Here is a 21475-nt window from a genome sequence, read left to right as displayed (position 1 = left end):
GAATCTGAAAGACTCAAAAGGAAGTAGATTCCAAGAGATTTTAAGCTGAGAAGAACGTTTTACATTCAAAGTAAAACAAATCTGAAGTGTATAAAATGACAAAAGCTTGAAAAGCATGGGTTGTAGGAAGAGAAGCTATGTTTCAAATGTGTAAGTGTGAAAGTGAAAGTGAAGTTGCTCAGTCACGTCTGACTCTTTGCAACCCCATGGACTGTAGCCTACCAGGCTCCTCCCTCCATGGGATTCTCCAGGCAAGAATACTGGAGTGGTTTGCCATTTCCTTCTCGCAGATATACAAGTGTTCCTTGTAATTTGTAGCCCTGAAATGTAGATTAAAAGCATGAAATTACTTTTTTGTTTTTTTTTTTATATTTGGGTAATTAAAGTGTAGAAAAATCTGTCCTAGAAGATCTGAATATAATTCACATGAATAAAAAATGGTAAAAGTGGTCAGTCTCATGAATGTCATCTGTCGTATGCAAAACATTGCAGTGGCGTAATTTTTTTCAGTATCGACTTTGAAGGGTCTTCCTTCTTAGGATTTAGGGTTCTTTCTGAAGTTGAATGATTTGGAACACTTGTAAATATTGGCCTATTTCTAACAATAATGGTGGCAGTTGTTTCAACCACAAAGAGATGTCACGAAACAGTAATAATTAAGAAATTCTTTTGTCTGCAAGTATATGGTGTAATTAATGGATGGCATAGGCTTCCCAGGTGGCTCAGTGGACCAAAGCAGGAGATGCAGTTTCGATCCCAGGATCAAGAAGATCTCCTGGAGGAGGAAATGATAACCCACTCCAGTATTCTTGCCTGGAAAATTCCATGGAAAGAGGAGCCTGGCAGTTTACAGTGCATGGGATCTCACAGAGTCAGACACAACTTAGCAACTAAACAATAACAACAATGTGCTCTGAAGTTACTGTGCTTGGATTCATCTTTATCACTTTGTAACTAAATCTCAGTTTTCTCACCTATGGAAAAAGAAACTTACTTGATAAGGTCACGCATTAAATGAGATTATGTATATAAAATACATTAGCATAGTTCCTAGAAGATAGTAAACTACCATTACTGCTGTTATTCTAAGCACTTTCCTGCTGTGGGGCATATTCCTGTCTTACTGATGTATGAAATTATTAAAACAGAATGTAAGATCTCCAAAAGCAAGCTCTTGATCGTTAAAATAGAATGGAATTTTCAGCTTATCAGCTGCAGCATGCTTGTGCTCAATTGCTCAGTTATGTCCAGCTCTTCGCGACTCCATTTTTTTTCAGACAAGAATACTGGAGCGGGTTGCCATTTCCTCCTCCAGGAGATCTTCCTGAGGGATCAAACCTCCATCTCCTGCTTTGGCAAGTGGATTCTTTACCACTGAGCCACCTGAGAAGCCATAAACTGCATACATATAATTCAGTAAGCTGAATAGCCTTATCCTAAGAAGAGGAAAACATGGCCTTTGGGGAGAAGAGATAAACGAGGATTATTCCTAGGTCTGTGTTTTGACTACTAGCAACTTTATCTTTGAATGCTGCCTGGTTTTTATTGCATGTTCTCTAACATGTCTTAACGATGTTGGCAGTCATATGAAAGGAAAAGCTGTGTGCTATGTGTTCTTGTTTTCAACTTGTAGGAAGTACCCTGCCATTATCACAGCAGGTGGGCTCAGCTGATAAGCAAATAGGGAAAGTAGCAGTGATGCCATTCTTCTTAAGATGTTATCATGGCTTCATTTAGTCATAACAGATAGACATCATTGCTGCACTCCAGAAAAATGGATGCATCTGTCATAAGCTATCTGAACAGTATAAGTATATTGAAGGTGTCTTTTGTAGATTTTACTCTGTTTAAAAGTAAAATGCCTATTTTATGAAATAAATTGTACACAAACCACACCTGAACTTCATGCTCCTTACCTTATGGCTATACTTCAGATTGTTTCCTAACTTCCTTTCTGGAAGATCATTAATAATAATAATAAATTCAGGAAAAATAAACATCAAAATACTGTCTCCAGTCCCCCAAATGTACCCTGTATAAAAAGTCATAGTGTGTATATTTACTTTCCTATACTAGTCAAGAAAACATATTTGTGCTTCATTACCAAATGTTGACTCTTAGATTTCAAGTGAGAATGTGAAATATATGAAATTGTTTCCTTAGAGTAGAATGAATTGGCCAGCCTAGAAATTATTTCTTTAATAAGACAGTAACATGAGAAAATGTTTTGTCATTTACACAAATTTGGAAACTTTCTCTGCACAGCTGTGTTATAAAATCAGGTTTATTTCCTTGACCTCAGTGATTTTTTTTTTTTTTTTTTTTTTGCCAATAGGTTTCTACATGAATAAAAGAAATTTTTATTACTATGCCTTACCCTATCACATTTGGACTATAAATTTCATTGAAATTATCATCATGATCTGTAGGAAAAGTCTAAGTTTCACCCAACAGGTAATAACTGTTGCTCTCCAAAGGCAAGAGAGGAACACCAGCCTAGTCAACTAAATATTAGTTGTGATAAACAATCTTTGGTCTTCTTATATTTTTAAGAGGTAATGATGCATTCAGAGTGCACATTAGAACTTCCTTATTGTTTCGGTACATTCCCATGATTTCATAGTGCACTGTAAATCTCAGCTTGTTATTGATACAGATCAACCAAATGTAAGCCTGTAGTCACTCGTGTATTTTTAGAGTTTTTCTTTGCATGTAGTTTTGTTTAACACGGGTCACAGTAATGGACCGTTTATACAAAGTAATGAATTGCTTCCCGTTTCTGCCAGCTGATTTGATCAGTCCGAAGTTCCTTAGGTGCTGTGGGTTACATAACTAGTGTGGAATCTGTATGGTACATGTTTTAGTATGACAGTAACTGTGTTAACCATTTATATTCTCTAAATCTTTGAGGACATTTTACTAAACATAAGGAAGCCCGTTATTTTGAAGTGAATAAATTTGAAACTAAAATGAACAATGAGTTACCTTACAGAGCACATTTATCAGACTTCTTGGAAAACAGATTATTTTCATTAGTTGATTGTTCTGGCTTACTGTGGATTGGCCGGGGGGGCAGGGGAGGGGGCATTTCTTTCTAACTTTCCCACTTTAAATGTTTGTCGTGTGTTTTAGCATATTTTCCTGCTTTTATGAGCAGAGTACAATAGAACACAATTTAGTTTTACTTTCCTGAAGAATTTGTAGCACCTGAAAGGACTAGTTCTGAATATTTTCTCTTATCTCTGGTGCCATTATAAATGCAGAAGGTTTAGAGGGTTAGGATTAAATGTACTGACCTCACATTATTCCCTAGAATCATTTTTTTAACCAAATCCCTGATAGTAGTTGGTTTGGTTATTTACTAACATAGTTAAACGTTACTTGGAGGGAAAAATTAGATTGGAGTTGAATTGTTAAATTGTAGTTAGTGGGGATAGCATTATTCAGTGATGTCTAATTTTCAAACAAAATTACCTTTGTGCTTTCAGGATAAAAAGTCCAGAGAACATATGAGCCCCAAGGCTTAGAATGTCTCCTTTGAAGCTTGCTAATTCCCTTTTACTCACAATTCCAACCAGTTTATTTCAAAGAATAAACAGAATTAGAACACCCACATTATTAGCACATGCAGATCTACTTAATGTTCACTATACCATAATATTCCATTAGACAGATATATCACAGTTTATGTAACCAGTCGTAATTATGGACATCCATCTCCAGTCTTTTGCTATTCTAAATAATTATGTTCTCCAGTTTTCCCAGCTGCATTTCAGTTCAGTTCAGTCAGTCAGTCGTGTCCGACTCTTTGTGACCCCATGGACTACAGCACGCCAGGCTTCCCTGTCCATAACCAACTCCCAGAATTTACTCAAACTCATGTCCATTGAGTGGGTGATACCATCCAACCATCTCATCCTCTGTCATCCCCTTCTCCTCTCGCCTTCAGTCTTTCCCAGCATCAGTTCTTTGCATCAGGTGGCCAAAGTACTGGAGTTTCAGCTTCAGCATCAGTCCTTCCAATGAATATTCAGGACTGATTTCCTTTAGGATGGACTGTTTGGATCTCCTTGCTGTCCAAGGGACTCTCAAGAGACTTCTCCAACACCACGGTTCAAAAGCATCAATTCTTCGGCTCTCAGCTTTCTTTATAGTCCAGTTCTCACATCCATACATGACTATTGGAAAAACCGTACCTACGATTGGATGGACCTTTGTTGGCAAAGTAATGTCTCTGCTTTTTAATATGCTGTCTATGTTGGTCATGGCTTTTCTTCCAAGGAACAAGCATCTTTTAATTTCATGGCTGCAGTCACCATCTGCAGTGATTTTGGAGCCCAAACAAATAAAGTCTGTCACTGTTTTCATTGTTTCCCCATCTATTTGCCTGCATTTATGTATCAGCTTTTTTTTTCTCCTCCACTGATACCTTTATCATAAATTTAATTCCCATATATGTTCAGATCTGTTTCTAGACTCATTTCTGTTCCACTGAGCTGTGTGATCCTTTTCTGATCATACAGTTTTAACTATTGTGGCTTCATAATGTGTACTGTCAGTAGAGCTGATCTCCCCTCTTTCTCTTTTTCAGAATTCCTAGGTTTGATGTATTTCATTTTCCAGATGAACATTAATATAATTTGTCGAATTTCAAAATAAGGATCATCTTATTTAGTATTTAATTGGGATTGAATGAATTGAATTGATCCGTTAACTTAGTGGGAGAATTTATATCTCCTTTGCCATGGAAGAACAAGTGTCCCTTTGGATTTTAAAGTTCTCTTTAGATAAGTGTAGTACATTTCTTTTTATGTTGGTGTTTAGCTATTATTTTTATACATGAAATTTTGTTAATGTTTTAAACATAAACCAAAAAGTCGTTTTACCTTCCAATATTTCTGTTGTTCAGTCGCTTTCATGTCTGACTCTTTGCCACCAATAATTCTCTTACTTTTTTTTAATCGTGAAATTTCACTGATACAGTATTTCTAGGACTAAGGATGCAATAGCCAAAGTAATCTTATTAAGATGGAAGTCAAACATATCATCCCTGTTTTCAGAACCCTTCAAAAGCTTTTCAGTGACTCAGAGTGGAAACCAAAGGCCCATTGGACCATCCATCCGCTGCTGCCCCTGTGATTATGACGGTCACAACTGAGCTGCTCTCCTTTCACACACTCTGCTCCAGCTGTACTGCCCTGCCTGCTTCTCTCTTTTTGTAAGATGTTTACTTGTTTATTTATTCGGCTGCACTGGGTCTTCATTGCAGCACTCTGTACCTTTAGTTGTGCCATGTGGGATTTAGTCCCCTGACCAGGCCCCCTGCAGTGGGAGCACAGAGTCTCTGCCCCTGGACCACCAGAGAAATCTCTCTTAAACACCAAATTAGGTTCTACCTTACGGCCTATGCACTTGCACTTCCCTCTCCCAGAAAACCTCTTTTTCCAAATATCTTCTGTTCATTCCGTAGCTGCCTTTGCATAAATGTCACCTTTCTCTGAAGCCTTCACTAAAACACCTCGTTTAGAGCTACATCCCCACTTCCAGCAGTTTCCAGTCTTTTTTCATTATCTTCTGTCTTTCCTACCCCACCATAGGACTTCAAACTTACTAGTATCATCTCTTAATTACTTAATAATTATATTTTTATAAATGAAACTCATGTCCATATTCAATGCAGAAAGCCAAACAGACTCAAGCCATTTTTGAAGAACAAGAAAATGGGGTTTAACTTACTCTACCAAATACCAAAATCTAAAGTTTTAGTAAATAAGACATTGTGCTCTTGGCACAGAGTTAGAAAAGGAGGTCAATAGAACAGCTTAGAGAGCCCAGGAAAGGACCTTTCACATACAGGATTTGCTACTGAAGTGTCACAGCAGAGAAGCAGGGGAGGACTGCCTTGCAGTTAATAGTGCTGTAACAATTGAGTTTCCATATGGAGAAAAATTGTTAGACCCATATTCCACACGTAAAAATCAGTTTCAGGTAGATTATGGACTGAAAAAGTGAAAGACTAGGCCATCAAACTCTTAGAGATATTACTGAAGAATATTGGCTGCCAAGGAGCCTGCAGTGACTGTACTGTGGCCAGCCTGGCTTCCTTACCAGATCGGGTTCCTTTTGCTTCAGGTGGGACTAACAAAAGAGAGCCCAGCTGAAGCTCAGAAGTTGGTTTCTTCATCATTTTCTTTGCTGCCACTGCAGCTGCTAAAGAAACCTGCTTTCCACTGTCGAGGGAGAATTTTTCCTGTGCAATGGGGAATGAAGTCCTTCATAGCCCTTCAGCGGGGAGGACCCTGCAGGGCAGTATGAAGCCCTTCCTCTCTCAGTACCAAAGATTGCTCCATATAAACCCACCTCTGTGTGAAATCTTTCAAGTCCTAAGACCAGCAGAACATTTGTAGCTCTTATAGGAATTAAAGGACTCATGACATTAAAAATACCCATAAGACAGGGGAAGAAATCTGAATTTGAAGGTATAAAGTCAGTGGTTAACTGTAGCACCTCTCCAGTTGCTAAAAGATTTTTTTATTGTTTCTCCCTCTCAGACTCTTAAAAAAGCATGCTGTTTGGTATCCGAGTGAAATGCTAGAGCCCTGAATCAAACTGCTAACGTTAGACAACATGATGAAATTTACTTTCTGTGTGGAGCTCCAGACACCCACCAAAGTGACTGTACTTTCAAAAACTGAAGCGGAAAGGCTAGCAATTATGCCATAATAAGTGTTCTTATTGATCCACATCGGTAGTACTTGGTATATTGTTAGATTTCTTAACTTTTGCCAGTCTGAAGGATATATTCCACATGTCGAAGGGAGACAGCAGCCCTGTTTGAGCCACTGGGAGCAGTCCTGAAGAATATCTTTGGACAGAAAAGTGAAGATGAAGCAGTAGCTTGCCTACTATATGTGGACAGTGAGAATAGGGAGACCTGTTCAGGAGCCCTGGAGATGTCAGAAGGCTGTCAGGTTCTTTACCGATGCTTCCCGAGACTGATGGTAACTATCGCTGGGATGCTTGTGCTCTGTACTCTGCTTACCCTGTGTCCTCAATGGAATCGTCATCACAGGTGGGTCAGGAATGCTGTATCCCTATGTGATGCTAGAAGGGAACGAAGAAGGTGACCAAACACCCGTAAAGCCCTGTGATTCCGAAGCTGATCTCATTCCTCCTCTGTTTGTGTTCAAATGCATTGAGTTGGAATTCACTCTGGAAGTGGCATCCAGGGAGAATGATTCCTTTAACTGACTTTTCTTGTCCAGTCAGGCTTCATAGAGACCCCGTAACCTTTGTGTGACTCTTTATATATAACCTTTGTGTAATCTCACTGAAACGCAGGCAGCTGGCTCTGACTGGAGGATTCTGGATCATCCCTGACGGGTTACGTTCTGGAACCCACAATGATCTGCATCACCAGTACCCACGAATGCTCCATAAGGCCTTCATTCAGTACAGTCCATCCAGCTTCTCCTCTGCTTTGTACTTGAGAAGATGCCAAGGTCGCAGAAACTCAGCATTCATTCAGAAAGCACATCATGAGCATTTTGCAACGTGTTGTTACCAATCCAGCATTTTAAAAATCATCTGAAAAGGCTGTGGTTCTCAGCTCCCAAAGAACGTCTTTTATTTAGTCATCATGCAGGCCTCAGGGAACAGTATATTCTTACTTACGTGACAGAGAAGGACATGTAGCAGAGATCAGATTATTGTGACTGAAAAAGAAACAACGAAAAGATCTCAGATATTGTTGAGAGAAAAGGAAAAGCCTGTAGGAAATAGCTAAGCCCTTAGCTGCTAGATACAACCAAGGAAGAACAAGAAGATATGATTAGAAAGAAGGATCCTCCCCAGTTTTTACCCTCAAATCCCTGTTCTCTATCAGTGAGAGAGACATGAAGGCAGAGTGACAGGTGTTACCTGATCAATGTAACATTTGGTCCGTGCCATCAAATAGATTATTATGAAAAAGGACCGTCGATGGTAGAAGGTGAGAAAGAGACTGAGTCACAAAGCCCCACCTTTACTATCAGGTCCTACTGGGAGAAATACATCCAGTTCATCCAGAAGGAGGAATGTAAATACTTAAAGGAAATGGTAAATCACTGATGCCCGAAATCAAAGGAATAGACTCACAACTAAAGTTAAACCCAGCCCAAGGCTTAAATCCACATTGTAGAACAGATAAGAAGTTAGCATTATCCAATTTCTGAAAAATCTAATTTCTAAAATATTTTTAAATGAAAAAAATAATATCTGCATGATTTGAGGTTGTAGACGAATTTCTTAAACCAAGTACAGAGAACCATAGCTGTAACAGAAAAGACTATTAAATTCAATTGTATGAAACAGAAGAGTTTATCTCCATTAAAAAAAAAATAAGAAGAATAAGGAATGAACAGGCAAGTCAAGAACTACAACATGAAAAAGGGCTGGTATCTAGACTAAAAAGTACCTTCTACGAATCAATAATTTAAAAGACAGTTCTAATAGAAAAATGTGAGACTTAAATAAGACATTTTCAGAGAATGTATAGAAAATGTTCCCAAAACATAAAAACCTTAAGTCAGAGCCATAACGAAATACCTCCAAATAACAGGTTAGTCAATTACAATTATAATTACAAAGTTTGCCAGAACCAAGTATGAGATTATATAACACTATGAACCGTAATGTCTGATGGTATGTGTGTATAGTTAGTCCCTCAGTCATGTGTGACTCTTTGCTACCCTATGGACTGTATCCTGATAGGTTCCTCTGTCCATGGAGTTCTCTAGGCAAGAACATTGGAGTGGGTTGCCACTCCCTTCTCCAGAGGATCTTACCAACCCAGGAATTGATCCCAGGTCTCCTGCATTGCAGACAGATTCTTTATCCTCTGAGCTATCAGGGAAGCCCATGTCTGATGGTAGGGGAGCACACTGGTACAAGTTCTTTGGAAAACTATTTGGAACTACCTACTAACACTGCAGCTAACATGTGCAACCATATGTCCACATATTTCTACTTTGAGATGACATAGTCAACAGAAATACATGCACAAGAGACGTGTAAAAATATCAGCATATTTGTAGTAACAACCCAGATGTCTATCTATAAAATCAATTGTGTTGTGTTCTTACAATGGAAAACTAGATAGCAAATGTAATGAGCTATTTCTATATGCATCAACAAGGATGGATCTTATAAACAATATTGATTGAAGCAAGTAAAATAAAAACACACTGCATGATTACATTTGTATCAAATTCATTAACAAAAAAAAATTAACTATGGTATTAAGAGATAGGTGTTAGTCTGCTCGAACTGCCTAACAAAATGTCACAGACTGGGTGGCCTAAACAATTGACATTTATTTTCTTATTTCTGGAGTTTGGAAGCCCAATATCAACATTCTAACATGGTCAGTTTCTGGTGATACTTCTTCCTGGCCTATAGATGGCCATCTTCTCTCTGTGTGTGTTCTCCAGACCTCTTTTCCTTGTGCTCTTGGGAAGAGTGCAAGCTCCGGTGTCTGTCCTTTTAAGGACACTAATCTTATCCATGGCTTCGCAAGGAGCTCAGTGGTAAAGAATCCGCCTGCCAGTGCAGGAGACAAACAGGTTCGATCCCTGGATCAGGAAGATCACCTCGAGAAGGAAATGGCAGCTTGCTCCAGTATTCTTGCCTGGAAAATTCCATGGACAGAGGAGTGTGGCAGGCTACAGTCCATGTCTAACAAAGAGTCAGACATGACTGAGCATGCATGCTTTATTGATTTTGAATCAGTTGTTAGGAATAAATTTCATCCTGGGCTGCCCTGGTGACTCAGTGGTAAAGAATCAACCTGCCAACGCAGGAGACACAGGTTCGGTCCCTGGTCTGGGAAGATCCCATATGCTGTGGAGCATCTGAGTTCTTGTGCCACAGCCATTAGGCTGGTGCTCTAGAGCCTGGGGAACCTCAGCTATTGAAACCTTGTGCCCTAGTGCCCGTGCTCCGCAACAAGAGAAGCCACCACAATGAGAAGCCTGCGCATCACAACTAGAGAGTAGCCCCCACGTGCCACAACTAGAGACAAATCCATGCAACAAGAAGACTCAGCACAGCCTATATGTGTGTGTGCGTGTGTATATATACACACACGCACACACATATGAGCCTGACAGACTACAGTCCATGGGGTTGTGCAGAGTCGGACATGACTGAAGTGACGAAGCACCAGCAGCATATATACATATGGTCCTGTTAAAGATTATCTTCGGCTGGTAAGGTTACAGAATAGAGGAGCTTTTCAAATGTGAACTATCTCCAAATATGAATAAAAGAAATTCTGACTAGAAATAGAGTATTTTTTGTAGTTTTAATCTCTTTGGGCATCATTAGTCAAATTGGTAATCCACTAACATGGTAAATTCATTTCTACTTTCAGCAGTCTTTCAAAAGGAGTGGGAGTTGCTGTCATACTCAAAAACTTATGCATCTGATTTCCTCTTCATCCTGAAAATTAACCCCTTCAACTTGAGGGACATCCTTATATCCTACCCAGATTGGCTGAGGGCTGAGAAGGCAGTGGATGGTACTTCTCAGTCTGAATAGATCATTAGCCATGTTCTAAAACCTAGTCATTTGTGGATACTATATGGAAGAAATGAGAAAGCAGTAACTTATCCCTTAGGAAAACTTCTCATCAAAAATTTTTTTTTTCATTATAGGTAATTCACTCCATTCTGCTCTTTCCAACAATTGAGCGAATATCTGAGTCACCCAAAGGCAAGTTTGCCACACCTCTTTTGTGCTGGCTTCGATATGCTCTCTATGTTCCTTGCTACTTATTGCTTAAACCATGGCCTGAGAAAATCAAGTCCCTGATGACCAGAATGGTCCTTCAAATGATGGACATACCAAGGGAATTTTTGTGTCTGAATATGTTCGAACCGTTCTGCCTTGGTAAGCACATTTTAAACTGTATATGTTTATTCTTATATCAGAAAGTGTTAAGAGAATAACCTCAGACAGTGGGTGAGTCTCAAACAAGGAATTATTTGTTATATTTTTCTCCTAAAAGTTTAAAACTAGAAACAAAATGAAAATAGGGATATTCTAAATGACAGAGAAGCCTCATCAGGCTTTAATTTTAAACCTTATCCTTCTGGTTCTCTACTCTAGCTGTAGGACAACGAGAAAGAATTCTTCTCTATCTACTATATATGGAGTCCCTTACAGGAATCTACAGTGTTCCCTGTTAAGCTCAGTGTATAAACTGCAAAAATCAGCACAAGGAAACCAGGCCTAATATCCCCATAGAGTGAATAAACTATGATTTTGCTTTGCTGTTTAGAAGTTTTTGGAGAGATTTTAAAAAGTAATAAATAGTAGTCATGGTAGTATAACATTGGAGGCTTTACTAATTATAGTTTCTGAATATGCCAGGGAATGTTTTTGATACTTTACTTTTTGGCTTCAAATGTTATTTTTAAATGTAATTGATCTTTTAGTTAGTACTAATTTATACTATATTTACAAATGATTTTAATAATAAAATTATGCTACCTCCATAGTCTATAAGATGGAGATAATAATATCCTGTACCTCAAAAGATTATTACAGGGTTAAATGTGATAATTTATGCAAAGTGCCTATCTAGTATTTTATTTATAATAAGCCTCCAATAAATGGTATAGCAGCAGTTGCAGCAGCAGCTAATAGCACTGTTCTAAGCTTTTACCTGTAATCCTCAGAAGAACTTATGAAGTTCAGGTATTCCTGTCCCCATTTTACAGATGAAGATACTGAGGCTCAGAGAAGTTACATAGTTTGCCTGAAGTCACACAACTAGTGGGTAGTGTTCAAATCCCAGCAGTATGCCACTGTGTTAAGCTTCCTTTTACTGTAGCTGCTGCTGCTGTCTCTTTGCTCCAGTCAAGCATAAAAGCAGGACTACTGTCTAAAGTTTATGGTGCTCACTTACATTGATTCCCACAATTTCATATGCATAGTGAATTCAGAAACAAGTCACACCCCTGCCTTTATAGTTATACAGCCACAGATTACGCAGGACGTGTTTTTCTAAATAGCAAGAAGCAGTCATCACAAATACAAAGTTCAGTCTATTTTCTGTATTTATGGACTTCCCCCTCAACAATGTTCTACCAACACCTATTGTTTATTATAGGCTTAGCAAGGGAGAGGAAGAAGATAAGATAGGGAGAAGGGAAGCCAGGCTTGGAACAGTCATAAAAATGACCAAAGACTGAAGTTGGAGATGTCCCTTGAGGACCTGCTGGTACAGCCCCTTATTTTTCCCCTCATAGAAGAGAAAGAAATAGCCTAGTAAGTGAAAATGGCAATGACTGTAAGTCATACACCCTCAGTGAAATACCTAGAATTACCACTTTAAAATCTACATAAGGAGACATATTTAAAAAAACAAAAACACTATAAGTAAATCAAAATAGAATTCTAAAACATTCAGTAACACATAGACAGGCCAGAGAAAGAACATAGAAAACTAGAAAACAGATAGCTATCAGAAAACAAATAATAAAATGGCAAACAAGCTCTAACGTTACCAATAGTTACATTAAAGTAAATGGTCAAAATACACCAATTAAAAGATAAAGATTGACAACATGAATTTAAAAACGTAACCTGAGTATATGCTATCTTCAGAAAATGTAGTTAAAGCATAATCATATAGGTAGGTTGAAAGTAACAGAATATGAAAAGATATATCATGCAAATATTAATCAAAATGAACCACGAATGATTATATTAATATCAGATAAAGTAGACTTAAGAGCAAAGAAAATTACTAGGAACAGAAAGGAACATTACATAATGATAATAGTAAAAGAGTTAATCTACTAAGGAGTCATAGTAATTCTAATAGGTGTATGTACAAAACAAGTGTGCTGCAAAATACATGAAGCAAAACTGATACAACTGAAGGGAGTAATGGACAGATCCACAATTATAGCTGGATACGTAAATATCCTTCTCCACAATCAGTAGAATCATAGGACAGAAAGTTAGCAAGGATATAGGTGAATTCAGCAACCATATCAACCAACAGGATTTAATTTATAGAAAATGACAACTCACTCCGGTATTCTTGCCTGGGAAATCCCATGGGCAGGGGAGTCTGGCGGGCTATAGTCCATGAGGTTGCCACAAGTTGGACATGACTGACACACTGAGCTGCTGAATATGCACTCACATAGAACACTTCACCCCAAACATCTGGGTTTCTGATAGGCGTTAGATAAGACTTGTGCTTTCCTTCTGCCTCTTTAGCAGTATTCTCTAAACCCAAATCAAGACATGGGATGTTAAGAAAGTTTTGTTTTCCTATATATAGTTAGTGATTGTATAACACATTACATATGACATGTGATCTGTTTAATATTTTTCTATTAAAACAGATACTTATGTAAAGATTTTTTTCAGTTTTTCTACACCAGAATTATAAATTCCCTCTTGAAGACGTAGGCTCCATACGTTGTGCTCAAGGGAAAGGAATCTTCCTTTCAGCTGCAGTGATTGACTCCTCCTGAGTCTTTGGGAGCCCTGAATGCAGGCATCAAGGAGCAAGACAGTTTGGGCACAGGACACGTTCCCCTCTGTGACTCTAGGCAACCAGAGCCTTCCATCTGCGTTGTTGCTTGGGGGAGCTGTGGAATTTCTTTCCCATAGTACAGTTACACGATGTGCAAAATAGACTGTAAACCAGACTAAACACTCAGCCACGTTGCTTCATCTCCAAACAACCAACTTGCAAACAAACTTTTGGAGCACAGGCCTTGTATCTCTGACATCCCTTCCTTCTCTGATTTTCTGTTCTCTTCCTTCTATTGATAGATCTGGCTTTCTAACATCCAAGTAACCAATACTTTAGTAGTCTCTTTTTTTCCCTCATTACTCACCCCATCTATAATAACTTTGGGTAAAGAGAAAGAAGGCAAGAATTACCTGTGTTCTTTCTGCTTTGTGTTCTTGGTTTATTCTCTACAAGAATGTTCAATCTTCTACTCATGACAGTAGGCTAATCCTTAACCAAGCATCTCCATCATCCTAGCCAGCATCTTTTTACCTCTCCACTTTGGATACCAATTCACCCTTGCCTCTTATCGCAATGGCTACCACAGAACGTACCTTTACCCAGACTTGCCCTGGCCATCCCACTAGTGATTCCTGTTACCTTGCTTAGGACAAATGGAAGAAGGTCCCAGCTGAGAGAGGCTGATACTCTTAAATCCCTGACCCTTGAAGATGATTAGTGTATTCCTCCTGAGCTTCTATCCCATGAATAGTGAAGGTTAATCAATATTTGAACCAACCACTTGAGTTGATGACATGATTTTCATTTTACAGAAAGAGAGGGCTCATTGGGGGAAAGGAATGCCAGATCCGAGATCATTCACAGTGGTGAAATGTATACTCTGCAGACCTCCCTCCTCCAGACCTACTTCTCTGTGGTTTGACTATCATCCAGACAATGACCTCCAGTATACCAGTCTGACCAGTTTACCTCCTAAAAGGAGGACTTGCAGTGTTTGCACATTATGTAATGTCTGTGCTTCAGTAGAAATCTTACGGAAACAAACGGAGGAAGTTTGCCAGTCCAAGTGGTGGATAATAAATCCTGACCTATCTGGATAGAAACAGATTTTCTGTATCCTTTAGTTTATACACATATTTTTTTGTGGTAGTAAGGTCTGAAAAGTTCAAGGAACCAAACTATTCAGATATTTCAAATGCTGTTGTCGTTTTGGCAAAAATGGCAGTTCTTATAGGCTTAGAGTCTGTGACTGAGTAAAACCTCCTTTCCTATCCAGCATTCAAGATAGAGTAGCCCTAATTCAGTTAGTGTACTTCATAAGCTTCACCATGTGTTCATCAATTCAATTTATGTAACTAGATTGTTTTGCATATTACTTTTAAAGAAAATGTATGGGTTTTTTTTTCCCTTTAATTCTGTAATAGTTGCTACTATGTATTTTCTTTATAATGGATGTTCTTCTGTTTCATGAGAAATAGACTTCTCACTGAGACAGCTAAATTGGATTTTCTGATCAAAGCTAAAGGCAAATATATTTTAGCTTAGCAGTATCACAAGTCAAGATAATTAACATTAAAAAATATTCTAGAGTCTTTTTGTTAGTTAGACCAAATTGATGTCTTAATTCCATTCACTTACCTAATTAGAAAAACATAGTGCAGACAAAGGGCATTCCTGGTAGATTACATTACTTTTGTTGCAGGCATTCTTGTAAGAGACTTTTGTAATCTTTCCTTTCCTTAATCAATATGGAAATAACTTTTAAACGCATGTACAGTTATATGAACTGAAAACTATTCAATAACACATAAGCTTCACTAAAGAATCACAAATTTCTTCTCAGAATATTTTTTACTTAATCCCAGAATAATATTTTGAATAAGACAAAACTGGACTCATACATTACCTAGTCTCTCATTTTTGTGTGTAACTTGGGAAAATCCATTAAAAGCCAACTTCAGCTTTAATTATTCGTGGAAGTTTAGCCTTAAATTCAGCAGTGAAGGAAAAAAATTTTGTGTGTGTGTGGTCAGTATTAGGATTTAGACAAAAGGTAATTAGATATGATACTAGAATATCACCTCTGCTTTAGAATTAAATGACTCAAAGAAGGTTTTGTTATTTTTTTCTATGGAAGTTTGTGTGTGTGTGTGTGTGTATTTAAATTATCTACCCCTCTAAAAAGTTGTATTATTTTTTAAAAATCATATGCCTTGAGTTGTGTGTTTTACTTTGATGAACTCTTGTCACATTGATAAGACTATCTGTTTACAAATCAGATCAACGAATACCTGCCAACTTGGCTTCCCCATGTCAGTGTCTAGACTCTTGTGACACCAGCTGTTGCTCTACCTCAAGGAAGGCAGTAGGTTTTTCCTCCTGACCCTCCCGACAAACCTTCCCCTAAAAATAAAAACACCAGCTCAGTCCCTACCCATTTATTTTATTTAACAACCCTTACTAACACTTGCCATGAACCAAGGACCTGGATAATCACTGGAGATAATAATTGAAATATAGCTGTCGATATATATATATATATATAAAATCACCCTAACATTATATTTACATTTATATTTATATAGCATGGTAGAGGAAATCAGTGTGAGGAATTTTAATATATCACAGTTAAGACTGACATGAACACAGATACAGGGCAGAAATGGTACCAAGAAAGGGAGAAACTAGTTCTACCTAGGTAAATAAGGGAGAAGACAAATGAATTTGGACTTGAAGATGACTTGGGAATTTTCCAGATGGACAAAATGGCATTAAGGTAGGTGATTAGGTTAATTAAACAGAAGGCAGCCTTCTGTTGTAGATTATGTTTACTTGGAGAATTTAGTGATAGCATTTAGCCTGTGACACGAATGTCCTATTGGTCTTCCGGTTTTAGCCTGCCTTCATTTCGTTCCTTCACCACTCCACTGTGAGTTGAAGTCCTGTAATAATACTTAAACACTAAGAAGATTTCAGAAGATGATGGTAGCAAATAAAATAGAACATTAGGTTCAGTGAGGTTTTTTAACACCTGTATTTAAATTTGTTATGAAATGAAAGTAAGTACCATTCTTCTAAATCATTCTCTTCCCTTCATGTTTTGTTTCCATTACTCCTGCTGCTGCTAAGTCGCTTCAGTCGTGTCTGACTCTGCACAACCCCATAGACGGCAGCCCACCAGGCTCCCCCGTCCCTGGGATTCTCCAGGCAAGAACACGGGAGTGGGTTGCCATTTCCTTCTCCATTACTCCTACTACTAGATATTTCCTTCACTGTGGTGCTTGAAACTGTGATTTCTGCTGGGTTTCCAGGAATGCTGTCAACAGTCATTGCCAGGAGAAATGTGTTTTCCCCTTAGGAAATTACACTTCTATCTGGTATTATTGTTTCTAACCACTGTGTTATGTTACAAGCATTTCTGAGGGAAGAAAAGGATGGCTTCCTTGGAGCAGTTACTGGAAAGGAAACTTGTATTCTACTTTCTAAAAGCAAACAATGAAAAAGTGTACTTAGATGGGAAATTATCAGGAAAAACAAAAGTGAGAATAAAGGTGAAGCACATCCCCCGATGAAAATTTTGCTTTTCAGAAATAAAAGATTCCTTACACGTTTTTTGAATTTTTTATACATTTTCCTAATTCAAGAATAACACTGCAGAAAAGTGCCGGAAACATAAAAATGTTTACCTCCATGAATGATCAGAAAGAAAACTCCCATGTAACTTCCACCCAGCTCAAGAATCACCATTGCCTGGATATCACAAGCCTCTTTTATGCCCCCTGCATACCCCAAGTCCACTCCTGAGCTCATTCAGGTTGTCAGCTGAATCTAGTTCACTTGGCGTTTTGATTGTAGTCCCTATCTTCTTGCTGTTTGTCAGCAAGGGGTCCCTCTCAGCTCCTTGAGGTTAGTTTCATATCCTTCTCACATGGGCTCCGTCTTCAAACCAACAGCAGTGCATTTCATCCTCTTAGGACTTTGAACCTGTGACTTTCTTTTCTGCCACTAGCCAGAGAGAACTCAGATATTTAAGGACCCATGTGATTAGGTCAGGCCCACTGGGATAATCTCCCTTAAAGTCAGCTCCATTTTATAACATAACCTAGTCATGGGAGCAATATGTCATCTTACTCACAGGTTTCACCCACACTCAGAGGGGATTGATTATAAAAGGGCAAGGATCGTTTGTGTCATCTGAGAATTCTGCCTACCAGAGACCACCTGTTTTCTGCTGTTCTGAAATGCCACCTTTGTCAAGAATTAAATAACCATATATGTGTAGTCATTTCTGGAAGAATTTATTTAGAATCAATATTATTTCTTCTTTGAATATTTCATAGAATGGACCAATGAACTCATCTTGCCCTGGAGTTTTCTTTGTGGAGAGGCTTTTAAGTTACAAATTTAATTTCTTTAATAGATAGGAGAACTATTGAGGTTACCTATTGTCATGCATGCTTAGTCACTCAGTCATGTCTGACTCTTTGCAAACCCTTGGACTGTAGCCAGCCAGGCTCCTCTGTCCATGGGATTTCTTTTCCAAGCAAGAATACTGGAGTGGGTTGCCATTTTCTCCTCCAAGGGATCTTGCCAACCCAGGGATCGAACCCACGTCTCCTGCATTGCAGGTCCAACCCATGGCTCCTGCTGAGCCATCAGGGAAGCCTGTATCTGTTGTCAAGTGAGCTTCAAATTTGTGTCTGTGTACAGACTGTCTGTTTCATCTGAGTTTTAAAATTTCATGGCAAAGTCCACAAAATTGCCTGATTATCATTACTTTGCCAGCAAAGGTCCGTCTAATCAAGGCTATGGTTTTTCCAGTAGTCATATTTGGATGTGAGAGTTGGACTATAAAGATAGCTGAGCGCAGAATTGATGCTTTTGAACTGTGGTGTTGGTGAAGACTCTTGAGAGTCCCTTGGACAGCAAGGAGATCCAACCAGTCAATCCTAAAGGAGATCAGTCCTGAGTGTTCATTGGAAGGACTAATGTTGAAGCTGAAACTCCAATACTTCAGCCATCTGCTGTGAAGAGCTGACTCGTTGAAAAGACCCTGATGCTGGGAAAGATTGAGGGCAGGAGGAGAACGGGAGGACAGAGGATAAGATGGTTGGATGGCATCACCAACTTGATGGACATGAGTTTGAGTAAACTCTGGGAGTAAGTGATGGACAGGGAGGCCTGGCGTGCTGTGGTCCATGGGGTCGCAAAGAGTCGGACATGACTGAGCGACTGAACTGAACTGATCCTTTTGATGTCGGTAGTATCTGAAGGGTTATCATTTCTCATTCCTGATATTGGTAATGTTTTATGTATTCTCACATTTTTTTCTGAACAGTCTGGCTATAGAGATTTATCAGCTTTATTGAACTTGTTTTTAGTTTCATTTAGTTTCTCATTTGTTTTTCTGGTCTCAATTTGATTAATTTCTGCTGTGAACCTTATTATTGCTTTATTCTGCCTACTGATTGGAGTCAGACCAACTATCTTTTATATCAATATACACAAGTATGTTAAGTCCTATATTTAAGAGAGAGAGACTTTAAACTATGTTTTTAAAAAGACCCATTTATGATTTCAAGAGACGTACTTAAAATGACAAAAGATTAAAAATAAAAGACAAATAGGAGGATGATGCCAAAAAGAAAGCAAATTAACAGTAATAATACCAACCAAAGTGGAATTCAAGGCACAGAGAATCAAATGAAATTTTGTGTAGCAGTACCAGAAAGTCTTTACCACTGAGCTACCAAGGAAGCCCACAAATTTGGATTATCGCTGGCTTTCTTCCTCTTTTCCAGATATTTGTCATCTTGAAAATGGGAGTCACTCTCCCTATTTTGCATATAACAGGTATAATAGGACTGACCTTCATTAACAACTAACTCTTCAAGATCATTTAAACCTATTTTAAAATAGACATTCTTTATAGTTGTGTCCTTTCTAAAAAAAGGTTACCAAGATGTTTTAATGTTTGCAGCTGTGTGTGGTTTCCCTGGTATGTATGATTTATCTGTTAAAATGTGTGATTCTAATCCTTAAGTCATAAAAATACCTTGATCAGGTACAGTGACACACATCTGCTGTGATATCTGACATTAGGCCATCATACAGCTAAACGTTGCTGCTGAGAAAGCCAGGTGAAGGTAAGAGAGAGCCTTACATAGGGCATGCCCTTGTTTCCAGAGTCATTGCATGTCACTGACTCACACGCCTCTCTTGGACTCACTGACATCTTACATCACATAGCACTTGCCAAAAGAAAAGGGTGAAACAGGAATTGGCTACAATTAATTTGACATTTGTGTTTGCTCTATATATTCTAAATGTTTGTCTTTTTTTTTTTTTTAATGTAGTTAACGCTGCCTACCTTGGGAGCCAAGAAATGAGAGAGGTAGTGAAGAGAGACAATGAAACCATCAAAGAACATTTACCTAAGGTAATCACTTTAGTGCTGCAGTACTTACTGAGAATGAAAGGCTGCTGCTGCTGCTAAGTCACTTCAGTCGTGTCTGACTCTGTGTGACCCCGTAGATGGCAGCCCACCAGGCTCCCCCGTCCCTGGGATTCTCCAGGCAAGAACACTGGAGTGGGTTGCCATTGCCTTCTCCAGTGCATGAAAGTGAAAAGTGACAGGGAAGTTGCTCAGTCGTGTCCGACTCTTTGCAACCCCATGGACTGTAGCCCACCAGGCTCCTCCGTCCATGGGATTTTCCAGGCAAGAGGACTGGAGTGGGGTGCCATCGCCTTCTCTGGATGAAAGGCTAGAGTTGGTTAGAATTTGTAAGACCTCAAGGGTTTGTAAATTTCAGATCATGTTCTAGTTAACGTTAACATAGTCCTTGAAAGTTGCATAGAAAGTAAGTAAAGCTGACTGCATAGTTACTTAAATATGTTTTACCACCTGTTTTTGTTAGGTTTATTTTTAGAATTAATACTTTTCTTTAGAGCTCTGTACTGAAAAGACTCACAATAATATTTATGGGAAAAAAAGTTATTTTAAAATATAAGCAAAACATTGGAAAAGAACTGACATTCCTGTGATCTGATGACTCAGTGAGCCCATCTTTCTCATTCTCCAATGCATTAGTGTAGAAATGCCCAGTTCTGACATGAAGGCCAGTTTTCTATACAAGCAGGGGCAGAAAGAAAACGATTGAAATAGTTAGCACTTTTAAGTTGCTGCTGTAAGTGATAAAACCTTAATACAAGCATATTTGGAAGTACCAGTTTCTGAAACTGTGAGGGTCCATGGTTTAGGATGTGTCAAAGCACCCTAGAATTTAGGTGGCCCTGGGACTCCCATGGCAGCGTTTACCTGTCTGTCCATTCTGAATAGGATAGAGTTGTGCCATCTAACATTATAGCCACTAGCCACATGGGGTTTATTCACGGCTCCTCTGAATTGACCTGTGCCATAAGTATAAAATACACATTGGATTTCAGAAATTTAGTACCAAAAAAAAAAGTAAAATATTTCATTAACGTTTATGTATTAATTACATGTTGAAAATGGTAATATTTTAGATACATTGGGTTAAATAATATATTGGATTGGCCAAAAATTTTGTTCAGATTTTTCCGTGTGATGTCACAGAAAAAGCCGAATGAACATTTTGGCTAATCCAATATATTATTAAAAGTAATTTCATTCGTTCCTTTATATGACAGTTTTAAAAATGTAATTATTAGAAAATACACTAAACATTTTTTGTAAAATATAGTTAAAGAGTTTTTTTGGTAATTACCTGTGTGCCTTTGTATTTCTGTTGGACTGTGCTAATATAGAACTTTGTAGTCAGTGCTGAACTGTGACATCTGCTGGATGCAATGAAATGAGCCCCACTGAGTGACCAACTCTTACAGGGCCCAGGAACCTACAATCTGCAAGTAAAATCTTAGATACCCTGCTGTGTTTAGAATCTTTGAGACACT

General features: G+C 38.4%; 1 protein-coding gene across 31 annotated transcripts in view; it reads left to right on the top strand.

Moving 5' to 3' along the window:
* The window catches only part of LDAH (lipid droplet associated hydrolase), a 101447-nt gene that overhangs the window by 56393 nt on the left and 23579 nt on the right, over positions 1 to 21475 (top strand). For 24 of the 31 annotated variants that reach the window (XR_009599757.1, XR_009599762.1, XR_009599761.1 and 21 more), the window contains exons 5-6: positions 10695 to 10929; positions 19897 to 19979. Coding sequence is in view for 10 of the 31 variants with exons in the window: in XM_060411887.1 (XP_060267870.1) it covers positions 10695 to 10929; positions 19897 to 19979 (318 nt within the window). In the remaining 21 variants the exon portion in view is untranslated. Of the gene's footprint in view, positions 1 to 1277; positions 1849 to 2335; positions 7812 to 10694; positions 10930 to 19896; positions 19980 to 21475 lie in introns of those variants that run through there. The other 7 variants (XM_060411889.1, XM_042245838.1, XM_060411888.1 and 4 more) reach the window with 4 other exon arrangements.

Source organism: Ovis aries, chromosome 3, assembly GCF_016772045.2.
Source record: "Ovis aries strain OAR_USU_Benz2616 breed Rambouillet chromosome 3, ARS-UI_Ramb_v3.0, whole genome shotgun sequence".
NCBI classification, from domain to species: domain Eukaryota; kingdom Metazoa; phylum Chordata; class Mammalia; order Artiodactyla; family Bovidae; genus Ovis; species Ovis aries.
Note: the sequence above shows the minus strand (reverse complement) of the source record. Positions and strands in the feature narration are given on the sequence as shown.